At 40.5% G+C, this 14,074-nt stretch overlaps 1 protein-coding gene across 5 annotated transcripts in view; it reads left to right on the plus strand.

Moving 5' to 3' along the window:
- VSNL1 (visinin like 1) overlaps positions 1–9,557 on the plus strand; it is a 90,181-nt gene extending 80,624 nt beyond the window's left edge. For all 5 annotated transcript variants that reach the window (XM_032682298.1, XM_032682294.1, XM_032682296.1 and 2 more), the window contains exons 3-4: positions 7,128–7,343; positions 8,259–9,557. In XM_032682298.1, the coding sequence (XP_032538189.1) occupies positions 7,128–7,343; positions 8,259–8,456 (414 nt within the window). In that variant the 3' untranslated portion in view covers positions 8,457–9,557. The remainder of the gene's footprint in view (positions 1–7,127; positions 7,344–8,258) is intronic.
- The last annotated feature ends 4,517 nt before the right edge of the window (positions 9,558–14,074 follow it).

Genomic DNA, 14,074 nt, shown 5'->3' on the forward strand with positions numbered 1-14,074 from the left:
CTAAGAGCTGGGAACAGGGCAAGAACATCTGTATCTCTGAGATCCAGATCCTTTAACATCTGATTAAATTGTTAATGGAAGGATGAATAGCTGCTGAAGTTAATTCTGCTTCCATGGAGCTAGATTCTTGGGTGCTCATTCACTGCTTGTTATATCGGCCTTGGAGAGCTCTGAGGCTGAAATCCTTTGGGGTTTTCTAAATGCATCTAAATAGTTTTCAGTTAAAGGACAGTAGGGGATAGGAACCACAAAAGAGCTTTAATACAGTGAGGTGTGTTTAATTGCCTCTGGGAACTAGATCTCCAAGGTCTAGATAGAAGAGTTGTGTGAGAAAAGCCCTTGAAAATCCACAGCCAAAACATTTGGATACTTAGAGAGATGGAAGACCTGGCTATGGAGAAGGTTGCTCAGTGCCTTTCATTGCCTGTGTCCCTTTGTGGATTTTGACCTGGTTGTCTAAAGACCCTCAGGGGTCTGGACTTGAAAAACAACATTTGGATTTGTTTCAGTTCATTAAAGATCTCATCCAATGAATAATAACTCAGGGGAATCCTTTAACAGAACTAGAAATTGGTAAGGAAATACTTTCAGATTGAGCATGATCATAAGCCCAATTCAAAGCTCATTGAAGTAATTGGATCATTTGAATTGGCCCATACTGCTAATAATATATGTTCTTCTAGGTATTGTAGTGGTTAAGATGCAGATGAAGTGAAAGAATTGTGAAAATGACCTGAGTTAAAGTAGATTTTAACTATATGTAATGGAGGAAATACTCAAATCCAAATCATCTGTCTCCTAAAGCAGTTCCTCAACTACTAATTTGTTAAAAAAAAAATAAAAATGTTTGCTCTCTTTCCAATCCCTTTAATATTAGTTCACATAAAATGTTCCCGGTTTTGTTTCCATGTCCAAGCTGACACCTCTGAGCAAGGAAAGGATGCTGCACCATCCCCCTGCTGCAATTTGCCTTCAAAAGCCTGTTTTGTAGGCAAGCCCTGAAAACACTCCAGCCAAAAGTATGTAGAAGATAGCTGGGCCTAATCAGAGAATTACAAGGGCTAGAAATCTCCATGTGTTGGACTGGGAGAACTTATTTTACAATTAAACCCATAATTTAACCTTAATGATCTGCTCACCCTGTAGCCAGGCAAGGGAGAAGTCTCTGACACTTGACCACTTCAGGTGGCTCTTTGGAGTCACCTCTCCAGTGACCAATGCACATCAGTGATCCAGGGTCTCGCTGTGGCTCTCACACCCACACAGGCTCCTGCTCACAGCCCTGACCTGCTCAGCCTTGCCTTCTCCCGCTGGTTCCCCTCAGTCCCCATCAACCTTGGTGGGATGATCTCTGCCAGCCTTCTCCTCTCCAGCACGGGGCATGGAGGCAGCTCACATCTCACATTCATTTCACTGACTTACTCCAGAGAATAAGGGTGAGATATAACCTGAATAAGAGGGGCACATTGTGTCTTATCCACTTCTTAATCCACTTGAAAATGTTTCTTTTATCTATTTTAAAGGTGTTTCTGTCCTGACCTGCCCTTGAGCTGTGTAGTCACAGTGCAGTCAGATCTCTTGAGAAGGACAGATGTGCTGCTGCATCTTTCTGTGGTGGTCTGGTAGTGCCCTTGTTACATTAGTTTTCATTTATTTTACAAGGAGATGCTGGCAGGGACAGGCTGCAGCCCTGTGGGTCACCTTGGTACCAGGGTGGCACAGCCTTCCCAACAGGTCCTGACAATCACAGTCTGGACATCTCTTCCCCTTCTCATGCCTTAGAATTTGAAGTTCAAGAGTACAGTACATTGCAGTAAGTTACAATTTTTTTTTTTTTTTTTAATAAAGGAGACAATTAAGGAGTAATCCTTTTTCTTATTTCCTCAACTTCTGTGTTTGTACTGCTGGCAGGAATCTAGAACTTCATCCTCTTACAAAACTAGCAAGCAGAAACTTGCTCCCCACTCATCATAGGCATCGTCCCCAGTGACCTCAGCTCCGAGAAGCTGTAAGACCAGGCTTGACCAGCAGCATCTTGTCATCATCTGGGTTCAAATTTAAGAGTTTGCTATAAAAAATACCTGTATGAGCTTCCAAAAACAGCCAAACTCTGATTCTCAGAGTGCTCATGTTCTGCACTAACAAAGGTGAGCTGGGTGCCCAGCAAACTTACAAAAGGGGGAAAATAAAACCTAATACAGTAGATAAGAAGGGTAAGTAACTCCTTCCTAAGGGATAATAGCATCAGTTGTGCAAGGTTTTTTGATGGGAGCCAACTGTGAGGCATATTTTCATTTGCTGGTCCCAGACAATACTTGTGCCCCCTCATCCCTCTTTGCTGTGCCAGCCCTCAGCAGAGCTGGTAGTGCTGAGCCCCAAATGGGGCCAGGGGAATCAGCAGCTGCTTCTTCCATCTTCTCCAAGCCTGGAATACAGAAGCACTGTACCACCTTCTGCTTCCCCACCTCCTGTTCTGCACTCCAGCTCCCACCTCGGTTCTGGAAGCTGTGACCTCACGTCAGTGACCTGGGCCCATGTAGGCAGCATGTTCTGCTTTCTGTACACTACTCTAATTCTGGCTTTCTCTATTTTATAGCAGTTTCCCTTTTAATAGAAATGCATCTCAGCCATGATAAAATATCACATGGAAAACAAAGTACCACTCAGGCCAGTCTGTAGATTGGCTCCACTCCACCTTACCAAGGAAGGAGAGACTCTTCTGTTTCCCACCCTGTCCATCACTGGGGAATTTAGGGAAGTTGACTTCAGGTTTTTTTTTCTTTATCTTTAGCCATGTGCTAAATTTTTAGCCATATGCTTTAGCATATGCTTTATGCTTTTGCAATAATTCCCTCCCAAAGATGATCTGAATAGAGTTTATCACTGAGTTATCTGTGAACAGCATCACTTAAAAGAGGCTAAAGCAGCTGCAGCTAAGCAGATAAATATTTCCAGGTATTTGTTCAGTTTTCTCAAGAGTTACATACAATTTGTAGATGATATTTGCTAGATACTCTTATTCCAGGACTGTTTGAATGCCCCCTATATACCAGAAAGGTCTCCAGAAACAATGTAGGAGCTAAGAATCTGCAAGACAATCCTCTCCTTCAACATTTAGAAGCAGAATAAGGGAATTTCTTTTAATTTTCCTTTTTCCTTTCCTAATTGGCAGTTGTCTGTAGAGATAACACTTTGTTCACGCCCCAGCGCATTGATCTAACTGGTTAGAAAACATACAGACCAAGCAAGAGACAAATCATGGAATGGTTTGAGTTGGAAGATACCTAAAAGATCATTTAGTTCCAGCCTCCTGGCATGGGCAGGCACACTGTTCGCTAGACCAGGGAGACCTTTCACTAGATGAGACTAGAGAAGCAGAAACAAAGGAATGAACAGTGTTGGGTAACCCATGGTACTGGCTGCTGTAAAAAGCCTGGGCTTTTTTTGTTGTCTTGATTTCTGGAGGAAACAGGTAAAGCAGGAGGCTGTAAAGGCTGGTGTGTGGAGTGGACTTTTCAGTGGTAGGTTGCAGTAGAAGGGAACTGGTGACTGTCATGTAGACTGATCACCTGGACAAGGGTTTGCAGAGAACACTGAAGGCTGAAGGTACCAACCCTCCAGCAAGGCTCTAGTATCTGAAAATCCATTGTGTTTCTTTACTTGTTTCTGAGGTATTCACTGAACTCATGCCAGAGGCAGACTAAACTACCCTCTTCGTATTCCCCTTGACAAAAAATGGGTGTTTGTCTTCCAGATCCCTGTCTCCCATTGTCACTTGGATCAGACTGCTCTGAAAGTTGTTAAAGCCTGTGCCTTTATACGTTGCTAAGGCCTTACTGTATTTTAATGTTCAAATAATCTTTTACCAGAGCTGGCTTTTTTTGCTCTGTAATTGTTTTAGTTTTCTTTTACTCCGTGTCTTATTTATGAATTGTTTCAAAGCAGGCCAATGGAAGTCTTCAAGTAGGTTTTTAAACAAGTTTTGACAATGTTTTTCAGTTGTTCTGAGCTTAAAATAACACAAATCAGCAGATACAAACTGGAGAAGAGTGTCTTCAGCCCTTATGGACTTTTTGCTGCATTTGCTCCCTACAGGAAGGCAAAGAGAAATAAAAAAAATAAAAAAAAAAGGCATCAGTTCCATTTTTTTCACCTTACGAGGCTGTAAATGCCAGGGCTTAACTCTGAGCAGTGCCACCACCTTCCTCACCTCAGAAGTGAAAAATTGAGGTGTTGTCTGTGATAAAAAGACTTAGAAGGATGTTTTTCTCCCTGCTACATGGTTAAGGGTGTAACTGGCAAAGAGGTAGTCAGAGTTTGCTGATGCTCCTCTAGTGGGAGACTGGAAAATATGTTCAAGAATAATTTAAAAATGGTCTTTGGCACCTCCAGCCACTGACCCTTCTAATTCCCTGCTTTGTTCTTGGGCTCTTGCATGGTTTTGGGTATCTGCCATTTCTTAGCCTTTTGTATAGGTGTTCTTCTTTGTTGGAATTTAGTTCTTTGGTCCCACCAGTATGTTTATGCCATTTCTGTATTTTGGTTCTCTGGACAGTGAAAATAGCAGTCCCAGTTTTCTTCAGCTATTTACCTTTCTTTTATAGGGACTGTAGAGTGACAGTAACAGGAATACAGATAGGTCAGCATCCTCAGCAATAGTCAGCTCTAAACAAAAATAAAAATGTAAAATTTTGAAGTATTTTGTTCTGTAACACATATGTCACAGAGTAGTCATCAGTACAGATTTAAAAAGCAAGAGATACATCTTTTCTCCTTTGAACAGCCTCTTAAGAATAGAAGGGGGGGCTTGGAATTCATGGTGGAATATAAGGCATGAGAGCCATTTTTTAGACTCTCACCTGTGGCCTGGAGAGGTCCCCTCATCTGCACTCACATGTAAAATTAAATATCACCTATGTTAACATCTGCAGTTGGTACAGGAGTTGGAGGAGGGAGGTAGCTCATGGAGAAGAGGAAGCAGTGAAGGATTTTCAGTAACCTGCAAATAACGTTCGGGTTTTGGATTCACATTCACAAAACTTTGTTCTGACCTGGCTGAATGTAGGACTGTGAGCCCAAGGAGCCTTCCTACAGAGGGAGCTCTCTCTGGTTTGACAACAGTTTGAGGTTGTCACTAGAAGAACAATTCAGCAAGGTCTGGTAACTGCAGTCACTGCAGTCCTGAACTGTATCACAGAAGTCATATTTCTTTGTATGTGTTGATAAACCCAATCATGTTTGTATTTAAAGGCCAGAAAACAGAAAGTTCAGAAAGAGCTGCAGCAGTACCCTGAGGTATTTACAACTCTGTCAGTTTCGATTGTCAAAAAAGAACCGGGCTGGGTTGAGTACAGGCACAGAAGTTACATTTTTAGGGGGGACAATATCAAATACTCTTTCAGCTATTGGAGACAGGGCATAGAAGCAGTGGGTAGATGCTGACCCACACAAAGTCAAATGAGAAAATCACAACTTTAACAGCAATGGAGTGGGTACAGCATCCTGGTCGCTTGATGACTCCACACCATGTTCAAATATCCTCCCAAAAAGATACTTGGGAAGTGAGATGGGCATATTTGATACCACTTCTGGGTTAATACAGCAATTTTTCATCCCTTTTGGAGTAATACACAACAGGACAATATTTTGAATGGATGGAGCTGGGCAACATTTAACCCTGCTCTCTCTTTTGAGGGGAAGATTTTACAATGACTATAATGCACTAGGCCAGAGAAGCAATTGTAGCACTCCTCTTCAGCAATGCAAAGGTTATCTAGAATCATGTCTGAAGAGCTGATATCAGAGAAAACAGTAAGTTGAAAGGAACCCTTCAGGATAGGATCTGTGTGGAAACACAGATCTTCTGACATGACCCACATGGCCACATAGTGCAGGCAGGTGGCTGTACACTGAGTTTTGCATTTTAAGGGCAAGACACAGTATCCAAATGACTGTTTGGCTTCCTGAAATGAAAAGCAGCAAAGATTTGCCATAGTCAGACAGTTGTCAGTGCTGGTTTCTGTATATGCTCCAATATTCCCAAAATCTGCCATGAAATTTGAGTATATTGTTCAAGAGTGTTCACAGGTGACCACAGCAAACATCAGCCTGCAGAGAAAGCTCTGGACAGGGAAATATAAAATTGTAAAATGCAGTTCCACTTCCTCGGCTGCCACTGAAGACTTCTGTTCAAACTGACATTATTAAATGCAGTTCTTACTAAGAATTGGAATTTTAAAAAGCACAAAATGAGATAGCTCTCAAATGGGGAGTAATGCATGTTTATATATTAGGAGCATGAAAACCTCCATGAAATTATGCTGGGAATATAAAAACAAACATTTTTTGTGTATAGTCCCTTCACTGCCACAGGACTTCAGCACTGATTTAAAATTGTGTTTCTTAAGGGATGTGTTTTCTTGAGTCTGGCTCACATAAAGACTAACTACTGGCTCAAATGTCTTAAACCATACATTTCCTGAGGGGAAAATACATCAGCTGAAAACCTACATGTTATGGTCATTTAAAATATTCTGTTAAGTTACAGTCAGTTGCCATGTTCACTGATAATGTATATTAAACATGAAAAGCATTGCACAGTATTGTTTAACTGAATCTCAGTTCTCAGGTACTTGAATGTTGGTTGGCAGAACAGAACATATGTTCGTGTTTTTTATAGGTGTGGATTTTTTTTTTTTTTTTAAATAACTGAAATTATATAACAACAATCCCACACATACACTTTGTTGCAACATGTAACAGGCTGGTTAAAATACTATTAACGTGCACCCTAGTTTCTGTATTTCATAATCAGAGAATATTACACACAATCTCCCATTTACATCCATTTACACTTCATTTTAAGGTTCATCTAGTTAATTTCGCTTTAAATTAGCATTAAATATATTTGTAATATAGTCTGTGGCAAAGTGAAAGATTTTTGCAGTAATAGATTTTTTAGTAATCATTCCAGTGTAACTATTAGGAAACCTTCCATTGCAGATCCTCAGTTTCCCACACAGCTCACCAGCCACTCTTCATAAATGCCTCACTGTGGTATTTTGCAGGCAGGTATGTAGCTTGCTCTCTGCATTACCCACAGTTCTATGAATTATATTATTTTGCAGTTCTTCCCATATGGAGATGCTTCAAAGTTTGCCCAGCACGCCTTCCGAACCTTTGATAAAAATGGAGATGGGACCATTGACTTCAGAGAGTTCATTTGTGCCCTGTCCATCACCTCACGGGGCAGTTTTGAGCAAAAGCTGAACTGGGCCTTCAACATGTACGACCTGGATGGTGACGGTAAAATTACAAGAGTGGAAATGCTGGAAATTATAGAGGTGAGATCAGTATGACACTCAAAAACAACATGTCAGAATATTAATAAATTTTGATTCCTTGTTCACACAGACTTCAGATGTTACTCACACCAGAGGCTGGTATCATTAAAAACACACATGGCACACATTCATCCTACTCTGACTCATGTCTAAGTGGTACAAGCACTAACTAACATATTAATAGATGTAATCTTGGAGAATTACAGAGAGTACATATGTGCATATAAACTTTTAAATATCCAGAGATTTTTTTTTTTCCTGATGAATGGATTAACCACAAGAACAGCCCAGCACAGGATTTACAAAGCCCATCTCAAAGTCACTTGACACCCATGAAATTACTGGATTGTAGCTCAAGTAGCTGAAACCTTACCAGAGATTAACTTCAGATGATTACAGAAATTTACAGGGATAACAACATGCTATTTTAAGAGAGCTCTCACAGATGGGCTTTAAGATGACCACAACACATAAGAGGAAGGATAAAGTTTTCCACCTTCATCATCTGCCAGCTGCTTGCCACAGTAGTTAATACCAGATTGTGCCCACATGTACACACAGAAACCTATTAGGTGATGACTTCTAAAACTTATTATTCAAAATTTATGTGAAATATTTCAAATAAGCAATTGACCCAGAGAATAAGTTACAAGAGTTTTGCACTGTGAAACAGGAAGCCAAAGAAATTCATTCCAGGATGCAAAATGTAACCACCAAAATAAACCTACAGATGGAAAGTAAAATATAATCTTTCTTGTTTTAAGTGCCTGGACATTGGATCCTAAGAAAAAAAGGAAAAAATCTTTTGAGAAACTGGCAATCATTTTATTGTTAGAATAGATTTCCAGAATTTGATCACATCAAAAAATTAGATTGAATTTTATGTTAAATTTTACATTTGGTTTCTTTCCAAAGGCTATCTACAAAATGGTGGGCACTGTGATAATGATGAAAATGAATGAGGATGGTCTGACGCCTGAGCAACGGGTAGACAAGATCTTCAGTAAGATGGATAAGAACAAAGACGATCAGATCACACTGGATGAATTCAAAGAAGCTGCAAAGAGTGATCCGTCCATTGTATTACTCCTGCAGTGTGACATTCAAAAATGAGCTTGTGTACAACGCATCATAGACTGCACAGAAGTTTAATGTTCCATTCAGTTTGCAGCTATTTCCACACACACAAAAATTTGCTTGGACTACCTATAAATGGACTTGCTTCTTGTGTTTGAAACACTTGTGTGCATGAGAATGTCATTTGCTAAAGAATTTTAAAAGTATATATTATAAAAATAAACTGCCACAACGTGACGTGTGCAATGTCATTTCATAACAACCCTCTTCCCTGAAGCCTGTGCAGCAGGCCTGTGCTGCAGTGAATTATATTATTTATTGTTCATGTTTTACTGATGCTAGCTCTGTGTCTCCTAGACTGAGTAATGTTAGTGACACTGAATTCCCATGGTAATGTTAACTGTTTATTATAAATCATGTCACCATTCTGCTGTAAAGTAGTACTGGACAGACAGAGGGGAAGAGCTCTTCGGCTCCCGAGTCTGATCCACACGTGCTTGTATTGTCAGTGGATATAAATGTACTTCATTTGCATGCCTTTTAGGTTTGCCTTAATTCTTACCTCATTTGCATCCCTTCAATCTGGAAAGAGCTATGTCAGAGGAATGCAGTATATTTAAAAAAAAAAAAAAAAAGAAAATCCTGCTAAAATTATCCCTTTAATTAAGAATATATAAAATATATATATAAAATGTTTAAAATATTGTTTTATTGCAAGTTTAAAGGTTTTATTGGAAGTGTATTGATCTTTGCCAGAATTTTCAAAAGCTTCCAGAGGTTGCAATATATATGTCCCAAAATAAATTTATAACATTTGATCTTTTCCCCTAATTCTTATTTCATGTCTTCAGCATGGTAATAAAAAAAAAAAGTTCAATCTCTTTAATTATCTGTCAGTGTACACTGGGAAATATATATTTCATTATGAAAGCATGAAGAAAACTACTTTGCACTCACTCACTAGGAGAGTCATATTATATGAAACCAAATGTTGTAGTTCTTGTATTTACCAACAGAGCTGCTGTTGGTGCTCTAAGATGCTACTGCTAAGATCTGACAGCACACCTACTAGACTTGTGCTGATGTAGCTTTTTAAACTAGCTGTAAGTCAAATACAGTTTATTTGCTTGGCCTAAACCTGTTTTTTTTAATGTTTTTCCTTCCTGAAGTAAGAGTCTTTCCTCTTACTGTATGACACTAAACTACTCTGGGTTCAATGTAAACAGACATGTTAAAAATCATTACAGATAATGAACCATAAAGTATGATGATAAAGGAGGGACAGTGAGGAGAACCATCCTCTTCCTCACTTGTATGTGCATAAATCAAATTTCCCTCTATCCTGCACAGCCCTGGGAAAGAATGGAGAACTATCAGATTGCAGAAACTGCAGATAAAAACTTTCCTATTTCCCTGATGCTCCAAACAGTTGGTTGCTTGATGGATTAAAAAAAAAAAAAAACAAAAAAAAAAAAACCCCAACAGTCTGAACATCTTACAATTGCATGTTTGCTATTTCTTCCTTATCTTATGAAGAAATGAGACGGTACTCTTAATAGCTAAAAATCAAACAATAAAAGATGACACAAACCAAATCATTCTCTGTATTTTCAAATGTAAAAAGTGAAGCTCATATTAAAATGAAAGGGAAAAGAAAACAAGCAACCAAAAATAGTTTTACACAGCTTGCTAAGAAACGTTGTTGGGGGGAACATAGAATCAATTACTGCCACAACCGCAGCCATTCATTCATATTTCAGTTTCTTCATATTCCAAACAAACAGCAAATGGCAGAAATTTCAACTACATTTTCTAATACCAGAATTTTACTTAGACTACACAGATTATAGTCTTAGCTAACTAGAGAGTGGTATACTTCTTATATTTGGCTATAACTTAAAAATAAAAGACATTCTGAAAATTACTTAGGTCTGAGAATGATATGCCCATGCCGAATAATTCCTGGAATTTATGCCTCTGGTTTACATATACTTTTTAGAGAAGCAGTACCTCATTCTACATTTCTCTGCATCTTGAATTTACATAGCTGGACAGGATCCATTTACTTTAGTGCAGCATTAAGCAATGCATTGCCATCCAAAATGGCCAACAGCTCAAAAAGGTAGTCAAACTCAAAAATGTAACATCTCTCTACATAGCCAAAAAAGTAAACTCTGTATTTAAAGTACCAAGAATGTGATAGTTTTGAGACCTTAGTAGGATCACTACAAAAATAAGAGCATCCATGTAAGTGCTTCAATAATTTTTTATTCAGAACTAATCCTCCACCATGAAAACAATTGCTTATAATAATTATACAGTCAGGTACACATCTTCAAGTACATGGTACAATGTACAATGGTAGATTAGAAAAAATACAATATATTGATTTGAACCAAAGACCAGAATTGTTGCCAACTACTCTAACATTTCAAGTAAGTCTATAAAAAACTTGGGAGAAAGCTGAAGTGTTAGCTCAGTAGGAATATGCTAACTTTCCTTAAGCTCTCTTCTCCACACAACTCATTATGGAAGTACTAATGATGATAAATGCTTTACTCTTTCCTGCCTCTGCACTCTTGCCTTCTCTTGCCTTTTTTTTTTTTTTTTGGATGCTGAAGAAAATCAGGAGGAAATAATGCTATGTCATTCTATCATCTCATACTGTAAAAGGGTCTGAAACATACTCTAGTTCCATCAAAAAATCAAGTCAAAGGAAACACATGGTTCATGATCATATCATAGATTCATAGACTGGTTTGGGTTGGAAGGGACCTTAAAGATCACCCAGTTCTACCCCCTGCCATGGGCAGGGACACCTTCCACTAAACCAGGTTGCTCAGGCTTGGTCTGGCCTTGAACACTTGCAGGGATGGGGCATCCACAACTTCTGTGAGCAACCTGTTCCAGTGCCTCACCACCCTCACTGTAAAGAATTTCTTCCTAATATCTAGTCTAAATCTACTCTATTTCAGTTTAAAGTCACTCCCCCTTGTCCTGTCACTACATGCCCTTGGAAAAAGTCCCTCTCCAGTTCTCTGGTAGCCCCTTCAGGTACTGGAAGGTGCTATAAGGTCTCTCTGGAGCCTTCTCCTCTCCAGGCTGAACAAGCCCAGCTCTCAGCCTGTCTTCATAAGAGAAGTGCTCCAGCCCTGTGATCAACTTAGTGGTTTTCTGCCAGCTCTCATTCCAACCGGTCAATGTCTTTGTTGTGTTAGGGATCCCAGACATGGATAGACTACTCCAGGATCTCACAAAGGCAGCATAGAGGGTTAGAATCACCTCTGTCAACCTGCTGGTTCCAGACAAGTTTTGGCAAGTATGCACTTTGCCTTGTACTCCCGCCCCCACCCAATATTTTCACATAATCCTAAAGGTGTAAGTACCTTTAATTATGGAGTTATGGAATTGTTCAATTTGATAGGGACCTTCAGAGATCTTCTGCCCAATTCCCTGCTTGAAGCAGTGCAAGAGTCTATTCAGACTCCAAAAGCCTCCAAGGATGGAGATTTTACAGTCTGGTAGGGTAATATGCTCAAATGCCTCTTCATCATGAACAATCCCTCCTGTTTTACTCAGACACCTGGTCTACTGACACCTGACAGGATGAACCTATCTTAGACAGGAAAAAGAGTTGTAGCACAGGAGCTCACAGGGCTTGTTGACAGGGCTTTAAATTAGTTTGGAAGGAGGAAAGGGAAAATACCAGGCTTGTCAGTGATGAGCCATGGGATGGTGTGTCAAAACTTGAGGAAATGAGCACTAATGGGATCCCTCAATCTGCCTCAGGAGGTGTTGGCTACGGTATACCACTCCTGAAATGTTTCTACACCAAAGCACACAGCATGAGGAACAAACAGGATGATCTCGAAGCTTTGATCCGGTCCCAGAGATTTGACATCATTGGCGTAAGTGAAAGCTGGTGGGATGACAGCTGTGACTGGAGTGCCCTGTTGGATGGTTACAGACTCTTTTGGAGGGATAGGCAGGGCAGAAGAGGCAGAGGGGTGGCACTGCATGTAATAGAAGGGTTAGAATGTGTGGAGCTCACAGTTGGCAATGGTACAGTTGAGAGTCTCTGGGTAAGAATCAAGGGGTGAACAAATAATGTGGATTTCATTGTGGGAATCTCTACAGACCTCCCAGCCAGGATGATGATGCCGATTAATTATTCTTTGAGGAACTAAGGGACACTTCCAAGTCAGCTGCACTTGTCCTTCTGAACTTAGTCAACTTGTCAGAAATCAACTGGGAACAAACATCACACAGCTGGTACAACCCAGGCCAAAAGATTCCTAAAAAAACTGGATGACAACTTTATGGAACAGGTCCTAAGGGAGCCAACTTGGAAACAGGCCCTCCTCGATCTGCTGCTTGTCAACAGATCAGTTCTTGTGAGAGAAGTGGAGATTGGTGGCCTCTTTGCCACAGTGACTGTGAAGTGATCCAGTTTAAAATCTCTGTTGACAGAAGGAAAAGTGGCAGCAAAACCTCAACTCTGGCCACGAGGAGAGCAGACTTCAGGCTGCTCAGGGAATTAGTAAGTAAAGTCCCCTGGGAAAATGTTTTTTGCAGGTGCTGGGGCCCATCAGTGCTGGTCACTTTTTAAACATTACCTTCCAAGGGCACAGGAGTAGCAATTCCCAAATGCTGGAAGTCAAGCAGGCGAGGTTGAAGGCCAGCTTGGCTGAGCAGGGATCTTCTCGTGGAAATAAGGCAAAATAGGAAGCTGTATGCCCAGTGGAAGCAAGGTCAAGTGACACAGGACGAATATAGAGATTCTGCTTGCCACTGTAGGGAGAAAATTTGCACAGCCAAAGCTGAACTGGAGTTGAAGCTGCCAGAGATGTGGGGGACAATAAAAGATATTAATGGCAATAGGCAGTGTAGAAATAACATTGTCCCGTTACAGGATGAGGGTGGTCACCTCACAAACAGGGAGACAAGGCAGACGTGTTTAAGGCTTTCTTTGCCTCTGTCTTCAACATGGATGATGGACCAAGGGGGTCTCACTGGCCTGGGCTAGAGACCAATGACTGTTCTGAGAATGATCAAATCCCAATCAACCATGAAATTGTCCAGGATCTGCTGCTCCAGCTGGATCCCTACAAATCTATGGGGCCTGATGGGATTCATCTGAGAATCCACAAAGAGGATGTCATCACAAAACCTCTCTTGATGATTATTTTTGAGGGATCCTGGGAATCTGGAGAGGTCCCAGCTGACTGGAAGCTGGCGAACGTTGTCCTGATTTTCAAGAAAGGCAAGAAGTAGGATCCCAGAAACTACAGGCCTGTCAGTCTCACTTCAGTGCCTGGTAAAATTATAGAAAAGATTATTCTGGGAGGTATTGAGAAACACCTGAAAGACAGTGCAGTCACTGGTCACAGCCATCATGGTTTCATGAGAGGGAAGTCCTGCTTATCAAACCTGATTTCCCTTTATGACAAGGTAACCCACGTAGTTGATCAAGGGAAGCCAGTTGATGTCATCTTTTTGGATTTCAGTAAAGCTTTTGATACTGTCTCTCATGGGATCCTGCCGGACAAAATGTCCAGCACACAGTTGAACAGCCGTGTCACCCAATAGGTGAACAACTGGCTCATGGGTTGGGCACAAAGAGTTAAAGTGAATGGGGTGACAGGTAAGAATTC

Source organism: Chiroxiphia lanceolata, chromosome 3 (genome assembly GCF_009829145.1).
Source record: "Chiroxiphia lanceolata isolate bChiLan1 chromosome 3, bChiLan1.pri, whole genome shotgun sequence".
Classification (NCBI taxonomy): Eukaryota; Metazoa; Chordata; class Aves; order Passeriformes; family Pipridae; genus Chiroxiphia; species Chiroxiphia lanceolata.